Genomic DNA, 15,048 nt, shown 5'->3' with positions numbered 1-15,048 from the left:
GACGCGCACATCAAAAACTTATGCTGCCAGCCCCTGCAACCGCAGACAACCTGAAGGTTTCAACCTACACTCAGAGAAAAATATCATTCGAAATTTAAGCAAAAAATTAATTTAACTCAAGTTAAACAAGCAGAAAAGGGACTTCTGGTACAATTACTTTGCCGTTTCTGTGGTTGGACGCTTAGAATTCTCAACAAGTTAAAGCTACGAAGAGCAGAAAAAGCATTTGCATTGCTTAAGTCGAGTTTCTTGAAATAACAATGCAAACAATCTTATAAATTGTTGTTATTCACATCATCAAAATTAACCAAAGCCCTCCTTAATCAGTCAACTTAATATTTGTATTATAACAAAAGAAATCACTGAAAACAAATATTAATAAATTAATGAGGCTTATAGTCCTAATAAATTGTTGGTCCGAATATATATCAATATCTAATTAGAAATAGTTAAAAATTGTTAGTTTGCTTGAAGATTTGAACCAGCTCCCAACGGCAGGGTCGTTCAACGGTCCCTTGACAGTCAGAGACATTTCTTAATAAAAGATATTTAATCTTAGATGCACAATAAAGTAAAGTACATAATATTTTCTCCAAGTGCATCAGCTGCATTTGAACGGTGTTGCAACTGTCTGGATTTGTTGCTGCGGCCGCACCTTTGATGCCACTAATTGTTAATTAATGGAATGCAGGCGGCATGTGGCCTGCCCCGACACATTGCCTTGTAAGATTAGCGCTCCAGGGTCTTAGCCTGGCCAATGCATATCGGCAGATTACCTGAAGCCCAAGCGCCGCTTGGCTCAGCCCCTTGATTCGACGCGCAGCATTAAAATGGAAATTAAATGCCAGTTTTATATCATTCGCAGTCATCACAAAACTTTAAAAAATGTAATTATAAACATTTTTTTTTTTTTTGATTATGAAATTAATTGAAAGGCTATACAGAGTTCAGAAATATTCTATACCTCGCTGGAAAATAGCTTTGATTAAAATTGTTTTACTTAGTTCCATTTAGAAGGAAGTTTGTAGATAAGAAGAAAAACGATTAATCGCCTTTCTTCACTTCTTAGTGATTATTAGAACAAAGGGAAAACAGGCGATTAATCGCAGGATAGGCAATAATCTCCCTTACATCTTTACGCTATTCTTTTTAAAAATATGCAGAAATTATCATGCATAAGTAAGGCGAGAAGATAGCGATAAAAAAGCGATATCTACTTAAAAAAAATTCTAAGAAAATTGCATTGTTTTCAATTCCAAACCAATATCAAATCTTTGCTAACAATAAAACAGTTTAACTTGAACAAATTACGAAAAATACTTTTGGAAATCTTAACTTGAAATTCACTTATAGAGTCGACGGCGCAGAATGCGTAGTTTCCGCTGCCCGACTCGCTTATAAGTTGGCTGCTTTCCCAAAAACAGACTGAAAACTTTTCTTGAGATACAACTCTTTTGTCTGTGTGCCTGTGTGCTTTAGCAGCTCGCATCATCTGTTGACAGCAAAAGTAACTTAAGATCCCGCAACCAAATCATGTGACTGAGTGTAGCCGCATTTCTCAAGCGTTTCAGTTGTCTCCAAGGTGCTTATCGATACCCCACGATGTTTGAGCAGAAGGATGCCGCAGCCGGCGATGACACACCTTAACTTTGCACGCCGGGCTGCACTTTGCATCTGTCATTGTTCGGCTGCAAGCCGTGGCCACCACCCACCAATCAAGCAAAGGGAGAGTGCCCGACTAGCAGATGACCTGTACAAACTTTTGGAAAGTGACTGTGAACTTCTTTCCCTTAAACACAGAAACATCCATTCTTGAAAGACTTGTGTTTTTTGTGTGCGATAAGTCTGAAATTTTCAGCCCAAAAAGATGCCTATGAAATATTTTTATATTCGAAAAACAAGAATGGGCATTAAATATCAAATAAGAGAAATATACTTGTACGGTTTATGCTACCAACAGCTCTAGAAATCTAAAAATCTGATTTACCCGATTTATCGATAACTTTAAGAAAAACTTTACTTTATGTGTTCGCAGATAGCTTCTTCTGCCTGTTGGGTATCACATACCATTTGTCACATATTTACAATGTTTGCAGGGTATCAAAAGGAAGCGCTGAAACATATTTCATTTTCAGCTTCAACGAGGCAAAAGTTTTTCAATCTCCCAGAGACGCATCTGCCCACCTGGCCGCCCGGCCAAGCATCCTTTCACCAAGGCCCACACTTGCTCAGGCGCGTCTTCGGGCCAGAAACTGTGTCATCAGACGACGTTTGTTGCATAACTTTTATTGAACTGTCGCAGAATATACGGGAAGCGGGTGGCGGAGGCGGAGGCCAAAAGGGGTTGGCGAAGGTGACAAGTGGCAAGTCAAAAGCCGCAGACATTTGTATAAATTATTACAGTTGCATGCGTTGGCGCCTCGGGGAGTGTTTGACTATTTGGCCACCCACCACTATCCGCTCCCCCCAAGCGATATGCATTTATGATGGCATGTGACATTTGCATGCAACCCCCTTTGAACTAGCTGTGGAAATCGCAGCGCAACAGCTGACAACATCTAACCCCGGGGTGTGAAAAATGTGTACGCTATTTTTTGCGCGTTTCTTTCACCAATTGCGGCCAAGTTGTTTCCAGCAGCTCTTTGCTTTGGCATTTGCACGACACAATCATTAAATAGCCATGGCCAAGTGCTGACAACAACAACAACAACAACAACAACAGCAACAGCAAGAACAAATTACAAGCGCACATTGTCAACGCTGCACTTTAGGCGACATAAATTTCATGTACATGGCCACAAAGCAACACGGAGGGCACTACAACAAAAAAAGAAACTACTCAAAATAATCTAGACGAGTGTTTTAGGCTAGACAGATACCCTGTAGCTAGAAGCGAGATGGAGCGCATATCTTTATAGCTGTTGAGCAGTCAGCCCGTAGTTTTGGGTTCGAAGAGAAAAATTGGGCGGAAATTGACTAGAAAATGCCGAAAAGTTGGCTTTCAAATTCCAAGAAGTTGGTCAATTCGCGCAGGCACAATGGTTAATAACTCCTAAAATGTTGGCCAATATATAGGTCAGCATTGTTTGAAAGTTGATCAGACAGAAAAGCAAGCACGGCTCGATCGACCAGCTGCCGATCCGCATCAGGAATGTATATATTTATATATATATATTGAGGAGTAGCAGCAAGTACTTCTTGCTGCCTTTTACATGCATGCATATATACCCTTTTGAAGACATTTTTAATGGGCATAGGGTATAATAAAAAGAGGTCCGCAGCAGCAGCAGCAACAGCCATGAGGTGTCAATGTACAATTGCAGCAACAACAACAACAACAACAACAGCAACAGGAACTGGCAAAACAAAGACGCAATTGTTGTTGTTGTTGTTTTTGTTGTGGCATGCCAAATGTGGACACGACGCCAAGCAGCCGCCTGACAATGTGGTCCTCGCCCTTGCTTCTCAACTACACCTCGGCAGCTACTGCAACTACAATTCCTACTGCTACTGCAACTCCTACTGCTGCTGCAGCACGACGCAGCGATTTCAAAGCATTTCTCGCTGTTCTATTGACACACGCGACGTATGAGTAACGTCTTGGAATGTTGCCGCCGTCAATGTTGTCTTCGTGGTTGCCGCCGCATTCCGTAATTACGCAGCATTAGCACAACAAATCGAGCGAACAGCATTGCATTTAATTAGTGGCAGAAGCTATTGCAGCAGAAACTGAAGCTGAAGCCACAGCAGCAACAGCAACAGCAGCAACATCAACTGAACCGAGACCAACAGCAAACATGTCAAGTAACATTGTTGGCATAATTCATAATTGAATTGCAATTGCGGCCCGCGTGATGGCAACATAAATTTTAACAGGGATTTTGCTGAGACAATGAGTTTGACTCGTGTTACACACAGCGTGTTCCGGTTTGCGTTTTCGCCAAGAAAACTCATTAAATATAATATATATATCAGCTTCACTTTCGACTGTGCGTTGATCAGCAATTAGTCAGTCAATCAGTCAGTTAGAACGAATCTTTTCTGAATATCTATTTTCATGTCTATAGCAGACGAATTGTAGATTTCAAATAAATAAAGTAGTATGCGGTTGGAGTTCATAAATTTAGTTATAGTCGGCACCAAACTCCTAGCCTGGCTCTTGTTCTTGTTGTGCTTATTGTTGTAGTAGTTGCTGTTGTTGTCGCTGTCTCATTGTTGAGCCCTGTCTTGGCCGCTTTATTCTTGTCGCTGTTCGTCGTTGATGTCAAGCCAAATGCGGTGCACATTTAAAGTCTCATTGTGGCTATTGTTGTTGGGGCCAGGGCGCGCCTACTTCTACCATACGTACCACATGTCACATGTCGGCACATGAAACTGGGCTGCGGATTGTCACGTAACAGGCAGGCGGGGAGAAAGAGAGTCAGGCAATCCCGAATCCCACATAGGCCATGGCCACTGGTCGGCTGAACCGTTAGTTATCACTATGTAACTCTGTTTTTCAGCATGAAGCTCTCCGTATTTTATTACAATCGAGCGAGTGCGGCCACCCAGGCGGCAATCCGAGTCACAACGAGCCAAAAGTTCAAAGACTGTTGACATTTTGTGCCGCTGTTGTTTGCGTCACATGCAACAGCCGATTGATTTAAGCGCTTTAAGAGAGTCACATAGAGCACCATGTGTCCAATTGGCGATTGAATTTCACAGTAACTGCATAAAAGTCAAAGAAAATATGAACTCAACGAATACAGAGAATAAACCGGTGGCCTCTCTACCAGAGTGCTGGACTGGGCAATACCCTGTAGCGAAGTAATTATACTTGGAAAAGAAAATACAAAACAGACAGTATCGCATACAAAGGCGATTTTTAAAAAAAGGCAGAAAGCGAAGACTTGGATTAATGCAAAGACAAAGAATCGGAAGAAGAGAGAGTGAGGGGTAACAAGGAAGAAGCCGAGTCAAATACTAGTAAAAACATAAAGAGAGAGAGAGGGAGAGACAATTGAGATTGAGAGAGAAAAAGAGAGACATAAAATTGTGCTAAATTCATATAAATAAAAAGGTGTCAAATTCTTCTAGACCTTACTTGATCTTATGAAAATCGCATAGAAGAGCGAGCCACAATTACTAAGAAAACACCTTAATAATAAATGACTGAAACAAAAGCCGTTTCTCAACTTATTACACAACATTTTAACGCCTGAGATGTATCATATTGCCTGTCACAAACATTCCTACAACATGATTCAACCCTACTTAGTACATTTTTAATGGATATACTGCACAAAAAAGAATAAAAAAACAATAACAAGCTGAAACGGCAGACATGAGACATGAGACACTTTCATATGGCAATCAGAGTCTACACAGCAGCGTCTTCAGTCTATCCAAAATATTTCCAAGCGATTTAACAATGAATTTCGTAACAAAATCTCTATGAAAATAGAAATAAAAGTGCCCACAAACAGGGACAGACACCGACAGACACCACTGCCAGACCGTCGTTATAGAGTTAGGTTGACGGCAACTCTCGCATAATATCAATTTCAATAAACTAACAAGCAAATGTGTGTGCTATGGGTGTGCGTGTGTGTGTGTGTGTGTTACAGTCTATATAGAAACATATAGAGAGCAGAGCTGAGCACTCGGATATGAGCCATTCATATGTTGCGTCTGGGGCAGTAGCTTTTGGGAATGGCAACGCAAGGAAGCGCAATAGCTGAAACAGACAGCACATAAAGGTAAATTTCAATTTTATGAAATGAAACGCTGAACGCAGTTTCGCATAGTGAGAATAAGAGGAATTAAGACGAAAAGATACAAAATGAAGAAGAAGAAAAAAGAATATAGCATATGAAAGACAAATAGAAAAGTAAGATTAGCCAGGGTATAGCCGCTGGTATCCTATATAGACATAGATCATATTTCTCACCGCCATAACTCGGTCGAATCTCATCCACGAGATATAGCTCTTTGTTCACGATTTTGAGGCCAAGATCAATTTTGCATCTAAATCTGGAAACATGTTTCCTGGTCAAAATGCATGTAAAAATTGTACCCTCTAATATTCTACATAGACATAGGTCAAAGTATCCCACCCCCGTAATTCGATCAAATCATGAGGTTTGGATTTTTTGCATGGTTTGACCTCAAGATCAATTTGGCTTCTGACAATATATAAATTATAAAATAAAATATTATTTAATTGAACTTCGTATGCGTTGATCAAGAATCAATCAATCATTGTGTCTTTCGATCAATCAATCAGTCAATCACTCAAGCAAACAATCATTCAGTGCGCACAAATTGTTTTATACATAAGATGAGATAAGTTAGTTAAGATAAATTAAGTAAATCTATATTAGTTAGTTGAGATAACTTAAGAATTCACATTTTAATTGTTTTCAACTTAATTTCAAGAAACACATGAAATTCAATTCAATTATATCAATATATTGACTTAAGGAACAACATATAGTTTCTCTTGCTCCAGTTACCAAAAAAAACTAAGAAAACAAATATGATAGCCAAATTTTAGCTTACCTTGTTTGCATTTTATTTTATATTTTGCAGTTTTGAAAGTTATTGTTGTTGCTTGGCAATTTAAGGCGCTGGCATTTTCCACAAAAGATAAAAACTTTTGTTGTTGAGCGCAAGAACAAGAACTGCAATAAAAACAAATTTTTTTTAGACAAAAAATAAAATAAATTTGATCGAACTAAACTTTTACTTGATTTGAGGCAGTCGCAAATAAAGCAGAAATCTGCGCAAGTAGTTTTCTATACATATAAGTAGAAAGTTTTGACGGGGCATAAAAGACGCAGAAAAGCGTGCTATGAAATTTGTCACTCTTCAAATTTGCTGCTGTTGTTGTTGTTGTTGTTGTTGTTGTTATTGTTGTTGTTGTTGTGTGCAGCAGAGGAAACATTTTGATGCATTCGTGTATGACAAGTTAAATGAACATGTTGGGTGTGCCCGAGCGAGCGGCGAGAAATTGCCAGAGAATTATAATGCCAGATAAGCCAGTTGCTGATTGTTGTTGCTGTTGTGTTTGTTGCTGTTGTTGTTGCTGTTGCTTCCGCTGTCAGTGCTGACATTTTGCAACTTATGCAAAAGCAACTTTTACATGAAGTGCCAAATGTCAGCACATTTGTGTCTCATTGTCGTCGTCGTTTGTTAAATTAATGCACAGCCAACATGGCGTATACTTGTTAAATGCAGAGCAGCAACATCAACGGCAGCAACATCAGCGGCAGCAACATCGACAGCAAACGCATTTGCATAGCTTAAAGTCTCAGCTTGGCTCGGAGAATTCTTTAATTCAGACCTCAAATGCAGTTTTCCTTTAGGTTCTCATTCAGTTTTACGGCTAGTTCGCCTGGTGCTTTGCCTGATTACTTGGATACCCTGTTTAAAATGCATAAAGGGTTTAATCGTATTTTAAATGTTGTCCTTCTACTCGATTCTCAAAAATTCAAATAGGCCTTTTCTGTTTTCATACTAGATTATATGTTGCCTATCCAACAAGTCCAATCAAATCTTACTCTTACTCCAAATCATGCTTTCTCTCTCTCTCTCATTCTCTATCTCTATCCCTGTGTAAATCACCATTTCTCTATCTCATTTAAATAGTCTTGACTTGCACTTACTTTGATCTAATGTATATAAAATAATAGTGCATGGTTATGTGAGTTATTGTTTGCCTCCGAGGTAAGCCCAGGTTTGCACGTTTTCATTTAAACATTTAACTGAGTATATTTAAGTCAAGCACACTTTAAACATGCTTCAGGCGTTACCCGCATATTCTTTTCTGAATGTTGCATTTGCTTTGTTATCCACAAACTGGCAGCCTTTTGTGCCTTGGCATTGTTGCTGCCGGCTGCCTTAATGTAGGTGAATGGCGCCAACAGCAAAGAAAATGTAGAAAGAGGAGCCAAAGTCGGAGTCGGAGTCGGAGTCGAAGTCAGTTGAAAAGTTGGCAGCTGTGGTCGGGCCACAACCTTAACCCAATTTGCAACAGCTTCGCTGGCAATTAAAAAGCACTTTTTGGCTAGGAAAAACCAGAAGAAAGCGTTTCACCAGCTTTAAAATTAATATGCTGAAAATCTGGAAACGATTTGCAACTAATAGGCAAAGGCTTAAAATTGCATTAAAACTTTTACAAGCTGCACACGCACATGCATGTTTGTATGTGGGTTAGTGTGTGTGTGTGTGTGTGTGTGTGTGTGTGTGCGATGTGAAAATTCAATAAGCTTTACAAGAAAGAGCGGCAAGAAATCATAAGCATTAACCAAAAGTGCCAAAAAAAAAAAAAAAAAAAACTTCTGGCCAAGGAAATGGATTTGTTTGGCAACTTCTTTTTAACAAGCTCGCCCAACTCTTTCCCATCCCTTCCCCAGATGCTGTAAGGTGTTTGGAGGCATAAAACCCATGGCCATGCAGGATATACGACTACGTCTCGAGCCGCAACACAGTACAGCCGCGTTCTCCAACTTGCCAGCAGCAGCAGCAGCCGCAGCAGCCGCATCCAACGCGGAGACAACACTCATCGAGACGGCCGAAACGACAGGCCCAGCAACAGGCTCGCCCACAGCTCGACCCCTGGCCCAGCTGCTGCCGGAGCTAAGTTTCAGGTAAGTTGCCGCTGCAATTCAAGTCTGTCATAATAAGCAAAACTCGCACCTATTCACGCAGCCCACCCACAACGGGCGGCACAGGCCCAACACAGCAGCATTTCTACCATCAACATCAACATCATCATCCGCATCCGCATCCGCATTCGCATCCGGTGCAGCCGCGTGCCTCGCCGCGGCATCACGTGGAACAGCTGCAGCTGCTGCACAGCAGCCATCACGCACACAGTCACAACAATGGGCAGGAGCAGCAGGTGCCACGTTCGCCCAGCTCCGAGGAGGACAATTCCCCAACTGAAATGAATAATTGTCGTCGTTTGGTTGACAAACCGCCGCTGGTGAGTCCAACTTCTACACTATTTCAATCTACCACCCGCAGAGGATCTTATACTATACACAAGATCTTTAAAATATGGTCTAATGCTCGTCCATATTACGGCACAATATTATATAGACGGCATAGGCAAATCATATAAAAACTACTTTCAATCAAAACCGAAAGCTATCTAATACCTGCAAGTGTATCTAATCTTCGACAAGCCCAGGCAATCTATTCATTCTTGTTCTATGAAATATTGCACTCTGTTCTCATTGTCCTTGGAATCGTGTCCTTTCTGTAGCATAAATCTGCTTACGCTGATGATTTCAGTGGTTGGTTAGCAGAAATCGATTCAATTTGAATGCCAATCCAGATGCCAAGTCAAATAAACTGCCAAATTGAAATGAAAGTCAGGCTAAAAATGAGCAAATTGCAACAACAAGAAAACGTTGCATACTTTCAGGAGTCTTTCCCAAAGCAGCGCAAGGCAGCAATAGTTGCTGAAAGTAAAAAACTTTCAAGAAATATCATTAATATTGGCAACTTGGCAAATGTATATTGAAAGCGACACAAAAGCCACAGAACTTGCGAAATATTCAAGAAGATGAACAAATTCCTTTTGATAAATATGTTGTTATTTGAATGGCTTTAATATTACTTTCAATTTAATCTGAGCCTTCTGTTAAAGCTAAACAGCTTGCCAAGCCGCCATTCGTTTTTACAAGTGCTTTTTAACTAATCTGATGTCAAAATTTTACTAAAATTAAGCATAAATGGAACCTATCGACTATTGTTATCGACACTGAGTTGCCACACTTCCAAATAATTTTAACATTTTCTCTGACAAGCGGATAAATGCACACTGCTAATAAAATAAATATGTGCTATTATTTGTAGCATTTATAGGTTTCCTGCTTTCTTATTTATTTAATTTATTCTAAACTTTTTCTGGTTTAAAATAATTAAACTGAACTTTAACCCATTTCTAGTTATCATGAACATTTAACATGAACCTCTTCCAGCTGGCACAGTTTGTTTTCAGTCTCTCTCTTTCTCTCTTTATTTACTCACCCAAGGGAGTTGATTTTTTAATCCACTTCAACTTGAGTCAAGTAAAGACACAAAAGGAACTTTAGCTTCAAGAGCGAAAAAAACTTTAAGTTGAAAAAAAAAAAGAAGCTTTAACTGGCAAACAAATTGCCATCACTCGAAAATCAAATGCAATTTAGCAGGCACTTCGAACGGCTTGGTACTCGGTGTACTCGAAAAATGTTTGCCACTAAACAAGACCCAAAAGCGTTCATTAAATTAATTTGCAAAAATGCAAATTTTCCAGCTAACGGCACTTTGGCACGCGCCGCCGGCAATTTCAACAAGAAACAAAGGCAGCAACAACAACAACAACAACAACAACTGAAAGGCTGAAGTGCAACGCGCCATATTCTAGTGCATTCTCACACACACACACACGCACACTGAGGGCCGCCCGCTGAGAGAGCGAGAGAGTGCGTGTGTGTGTGTGTGTGTGTGGGAGATGAAAAAGTTGCAGCAGGCAAATGGCAGCCAAATGCCGTTAACTTAGTGACTTTATGACACATAAATCGCAGCAACAATGCCGACAAAACCCTCTCGCTGTGTCGTTACGTGTCCTGCTTTCTACACACACACACACATACACATATATATATATATATGTGTATATATATGAATATGTATGTATATATATACATATAGCTATAGGCCTACAGCTGACAGCTGCAGCTGCCGGCAACGGGCAAAACTTTGCTGCCAACTAAAAGACAGACAAAAGATGCAGCGAAAGAGAGAGAGAGAGAGAGAGAGAGAGAGGAGAGCAAACAGGACCAAATCAAAAGGCGGCACAACCAGCTTAGAAGGCACTAATTGAGTGTGCTCGACTGAGAAACACCCTGTTTGCAAAAAAAGAAAAAAACGTTGTTAAAAGCAAATTTCAAAATATTCAAAGCTTAACGTAGGAAAAAATAGGAAGGTAATCAACTCGACTAGCACACACCCTAGAAATAAAATTGCTGTTAAGTATTGTGGCTTTGACACAATTCAAATGCCAGCACAAACAAGCAGCTCGATAGTATTGAGATAGAGCTATATGATTTAGAAGGGAAAATATATATATTTTCATATATTTTCTAAGATTAACTGTTTCTTAAAGACACACAAATAGAGAGAAAGAGAGATAGAGAGAGACATGCTCATAGAAGTAAACATATTTATATTTTATTTAAAATTCTGTCTGTTACAAGCGTACGCTAATCTTCGATATACCCGATTTGAGTCATTTATCAATTACATGGTATTCAAAAAGGAGTACTTTACGAATGCTTTCAACTTAGACACGACCCCGGCCCAATTGTTCCATTGTTTCCACAATGCCTACTACCTTTTGCCTGTTCTTTCCGCACTCTTCCTCTTCGTTCCGTTTGCCTCTCGCTCTACATCTTCTTGTCTATTCTCTCATTGCGTTTGCCTTGCATTTTTTATATTTACGCCTTTTTCTAGCAGTTGTCAGTTGTCGGATTTGTCGAGCATCGCCTGCCGAGTGCCACTTGGGCGCATTCTCTTGCTCTTGCTACGGATTTTGCATATTGCGATAGTCTTTTCTCCAATGTCATTTGCATAATGGGGCCATTAGGTTGCACCACATCCCCCTGCCCCTTTGCCACGGCTGCTTCTCTGGCACTGATTGCATACTTAACGATAAAAACAAGTGCCGACTGCCAATTCAATTAGCTGCAATTGCAAAATGATTCACAGTTGGCAGCAGAGTAACAAACTCTTAACTCAAAATGAAATGAAGCACATTCCATTATTGAATCTTTTACTGTGGAGAGTCTAAATAGAGTGTATCATTTAGGCATGTTGTACTAATTTGATGACTAGAAATTGATCACAATTTAGAAATAAAATATTATTAAAAACTTTATACTTTTTTAGAAACTTCATGTCAACCCTAGAAAATTTGCACAAAAATCAAATTTCGATATCGATTCTTATCGATTGCTTGGAAAAAAGGCATCGATTATCGATTATCGGAAAGAAACTTGTACAGTTTTGATTTAAAGTAGGTTCAATTTAGATGAAGAATCACTCTAGTGGTTATTTATTCTCAAAATCTATAAACTTAAACAAGTCTATAAAGTCCGTTCACCATAAATTTGTGGATTTTTCTTTGTCAAACTTTACCTAATACCGAGCAAAGCAGTGTTAAGGAGTGTATGCTAGTTAAATCTAATCCTTATGCATATTCAACAGCTGCAAGTTCTTAGAAAATCCACATAATATTTGTATAGAAAATTCCCATTTATAAATGGACTTCAGTTGCCTTTTCGGGCCCACGGCCCAGGAAGTTCAACAGGCAGCGGCCATTGAAAGCAGCCACATCAAAAGAGAATATTTTGGCTCCGACCATTTTGGCAGCTACATAAAATCAACATAATTATAACAAATTAGGTAAATAACTTATAAGGCGGAGGGCGGCAGGCAGGGTAGGGTGAGGGTGAGGCGCCTGCCAGCAGCATTCAACACTTGGCCAGAACTGTCGACTAATTGGAAGCGCTTTAAATGGCGCCCTGAAAGCACGTAAAACTTTCGGCTTTAACTCATTTCAAAGTAATTTACCGCAGCCCAAAATGAAAACAACTTGAAGGGAAAGTTGTGGGGCTGCCAAGTACTGAAAGTACCAACTACATAGTTAACATTTCATTGCTAACCAAAAATGTTACACATCGATTTAAGGCGGTTGCTTGTTGCTCTCATGCGCTGTAACCACTTGAAGTGGGGTATATTGCAGCTCTACAAAGGCAAAAAATCGATAATTATCGATTATTAGTTACGGCTTTTTGAGCATATCTTCTATTTAACCATACATGAAATTGGCATAAGGTTCCTTTTTTAAGATATCATTCAACTATTTTTTTCGATAACACAGCATTTTTACTAAAATCGATAAGTATCGATTAATAGCTACGGCTTTTTGATCATATCTTCTATATTACAACAGAACAATGCAACAAAATCGCCATATAGTTCCTCTTCTAAAGTATCAATTTGTTATGTTGTTCGATAACTTCAGCTAATTCACAAAATTCGATAATTATCGATTAGAAGCACTTTCTTTTCGAGTATATATTCTAGACTATACGAGATGAATGGGTCACATTTGGCTCACCTTTGCGAAAACCCCAGCTACTTTACCAAAATCGATCAATATCGATCATTGGTAGGGAGGTTTTAGAGCACATATCGTAAGCTCTAAGAGTCTAATGCGCTAAATTAGAATCTTAATCAAGACTAATTTTTTCGATAACAGAAGCTATTTTACCAAATCGATAAACACAAATTAGTAAATCCTTTTGAGCCTATATTGTAGACCATAAGAAGAGCACATGCACACCAGCTAGTCTAAGCTGAGTACAGGGTATCTCCTCGTCGAGCACTGCCAACTAACATTGTCGTGGTTTTGTTGTTCTGTCAAACTAAAGTGATTTCGTTGTTAGCTGGCTTTGTGGCCAGGCTGAAAACAACAGCAACTTTGATTATAAAATGGTTTCGCAACTGTTGAGGGCCAAGTAAATTGCAATTATCGCGTTGCGTCGACAACAACAACAACAACAACAACAACAACAATTTTCTGGCCAAATTGGCAGCCAAACACGAATCCGAGACATGCAAATATATGTAACAATATGCCCATTCCCTTGATTCATTTGCAGGTTAAACGCCTCACCATGGGCATTGGACTGCTGCGCGGCACCGAGGATAGCCGCCCGCTGGTGCACAACACCTGCTCCTCCTCGCTCAACTCGGGCTCATCGCAGACCATTTCGGATGGCTATGTGAACGAGGCCATCTGCGAGCCGGATAAATATGTTGCAAGCAAATTCGGTGACTCCTGTCGGCAATCGCTGACGGCCCTGGAAACGGCCACCCAACGTTTACAGTCGGAGCTGCCCAACAGCAAGAAATATTTGCGTGAGACGTGCAGCGGTAAGAATCTATCAAATTTCAGTTGGCGCCGGTTTAAAAAAGGGTGAAATGGTGCAAGCTTTCTCTTACATCTGTGCGATATATGAGAAAATGACTATCTGTCAAATTTCACGCAAAAATGTGCTTTATTTTCATATTGCGCATTAAATTTCACTTTGAAAGGTGAAAAATTAGTGAATACATGTTAAATTTCACTCATAAAAATGGAGAACTTGCAAAAGATTAGATTTGAATTTGTATCAAGTTGTGAAAATTTGACGAATGGTGAACGAAGATCACATATAATATATATCCAGATCCACTTAAAAACCTAAAAACTAATTGAAGTTCGGATCTTTGTCAAATTCCACTTATAAAGGTGGAAAACTGTTGAAAGATTTGTTTTTTTCAGTAAATAAAAATGTGTGTAATGTCGTGAACGATGAGCGAAGTCTACATATACTTTATTATATATTTAAAAAATGGATTTAAGTTTTACTGGATGTCAAATTTGATGAAAGGTGAACGAAAACCACAAGTTTCACTTAGAAAGGTGAAAAATTAGTGAAACTCTTTACGTGAAATTCCACTTATTATGGTTAAGCATGTGCAAATTAATTTGAGACGTAACTAAGACTGAAACCTCAATTTTTCTAGATTGATAATATTTTTCGAAATAGTATTCTATATATTTTGAGCAATCCACTAGCACACGTGGAAATGGAAGACCAAGTTTGTGTGGCGAAAGTTCAAGAAGAGACCACTTATTTAGCTTCTCTCTCTCTCTCTCTCTCTCTCTCTCTGCCACAGCAAACTCCAGTCCGAAATTGTTTGCGGCGAATTCACCATTGCGCCTGGACAACCTGAGCCTGGCCGAGCAGCAAGAGCTGAAAGGTGCCGCCTGGTATCAGGCGGGCATACCCAGAGAGATCTCACTGGAGGTGCTGTCCCGCCAGAGTCCGGGCGCCTTTCTGGTGCGCCAGAGCAGCACCAAGCCGGGCTGCTTTGCCCTGTCGCTGCGCGTGCCGCCGCCATCGCCGCGCGTCGCCCACTATTTGATACTCCGCACGCAGCGGGGCTACAAGATTAAGGTAAGAA

General features: G+C 39.9%; 1 protein-coding gene and 1 long non-coding RNA gene across 4 annotated transcripts in view; one reads left to right on the top strand and one right to left on the bottom strand.

Annotated features, from left to right (window-relative positions):
* Window positions 1-15,048, bottom strand: part of LOC116650533 (uncharacterized) — a 78,984-nt gene that overhangs the window by 60,086 nt on the left and 3,850 nt on the right. For both annotated transcript variants that reach the window (XR_011416315.1, XR_004303527.2), the window contains exon 3: window positions 6,541-6,662. This is a non-coding gene — a long non-coding RNA (uncharacterized lncRNA). The remainder of the gene's footprint in view (window positions 1-6,540; window positions 6,663-15,048) is intronic.
* Window positions 1-15,048, top strand: part of Egfrap (EGFR adaptor protein) — a 28,414-nt gene that overhangs the window by 11,670 nt on the left and 1,696 nt on the right. For both annotated transcript variants that reach the window (XM_015175427.3, XM_015175428.3), the window contains exons 2-5: window positions 8,397-8,630; window positions 8,692-8,968; window positions 13,698-13,971; window positions 14,761-15,041. In XM_015175427.3, the coding sequence (XP_015030913.1) occupies window positions 8,428-8,630; window positions 8,692-8,968; window positions 13,698-13,971; window positions 14,761-15,041 (1,035 nt within the window). In that variant the 5' untranslated portion in view covers window positions 8,397-8,427. The remainder of the gene's footprint in view (window positions 1-8,396; window positions 8,631-8,691; window positions 8,969-13,697; window positions 13,972-14,760; window positions 15,042-15,048) is intronic.

This window comes from Drosophila virilis, chromosome 3 (genome assembly GCF_030788295.1).
Source record: "Drosophila virilis strain 15010-1051.87 chromosome 3, Dvir_AGI_RSII-ME, whole genome shotgun sequence".
NCBI classification, from domain to species: Eukaryota; Metazoa; Arthropoda; class Insecta; order Diptera; family Drosophilidae; genus Drosophila; species Drosophila virilis.
The sequence above is the reverse complement of the archived record's forward strand: the minus strand, read 5'-3'. Positions and strand labels throughout refer to the sequence as shown.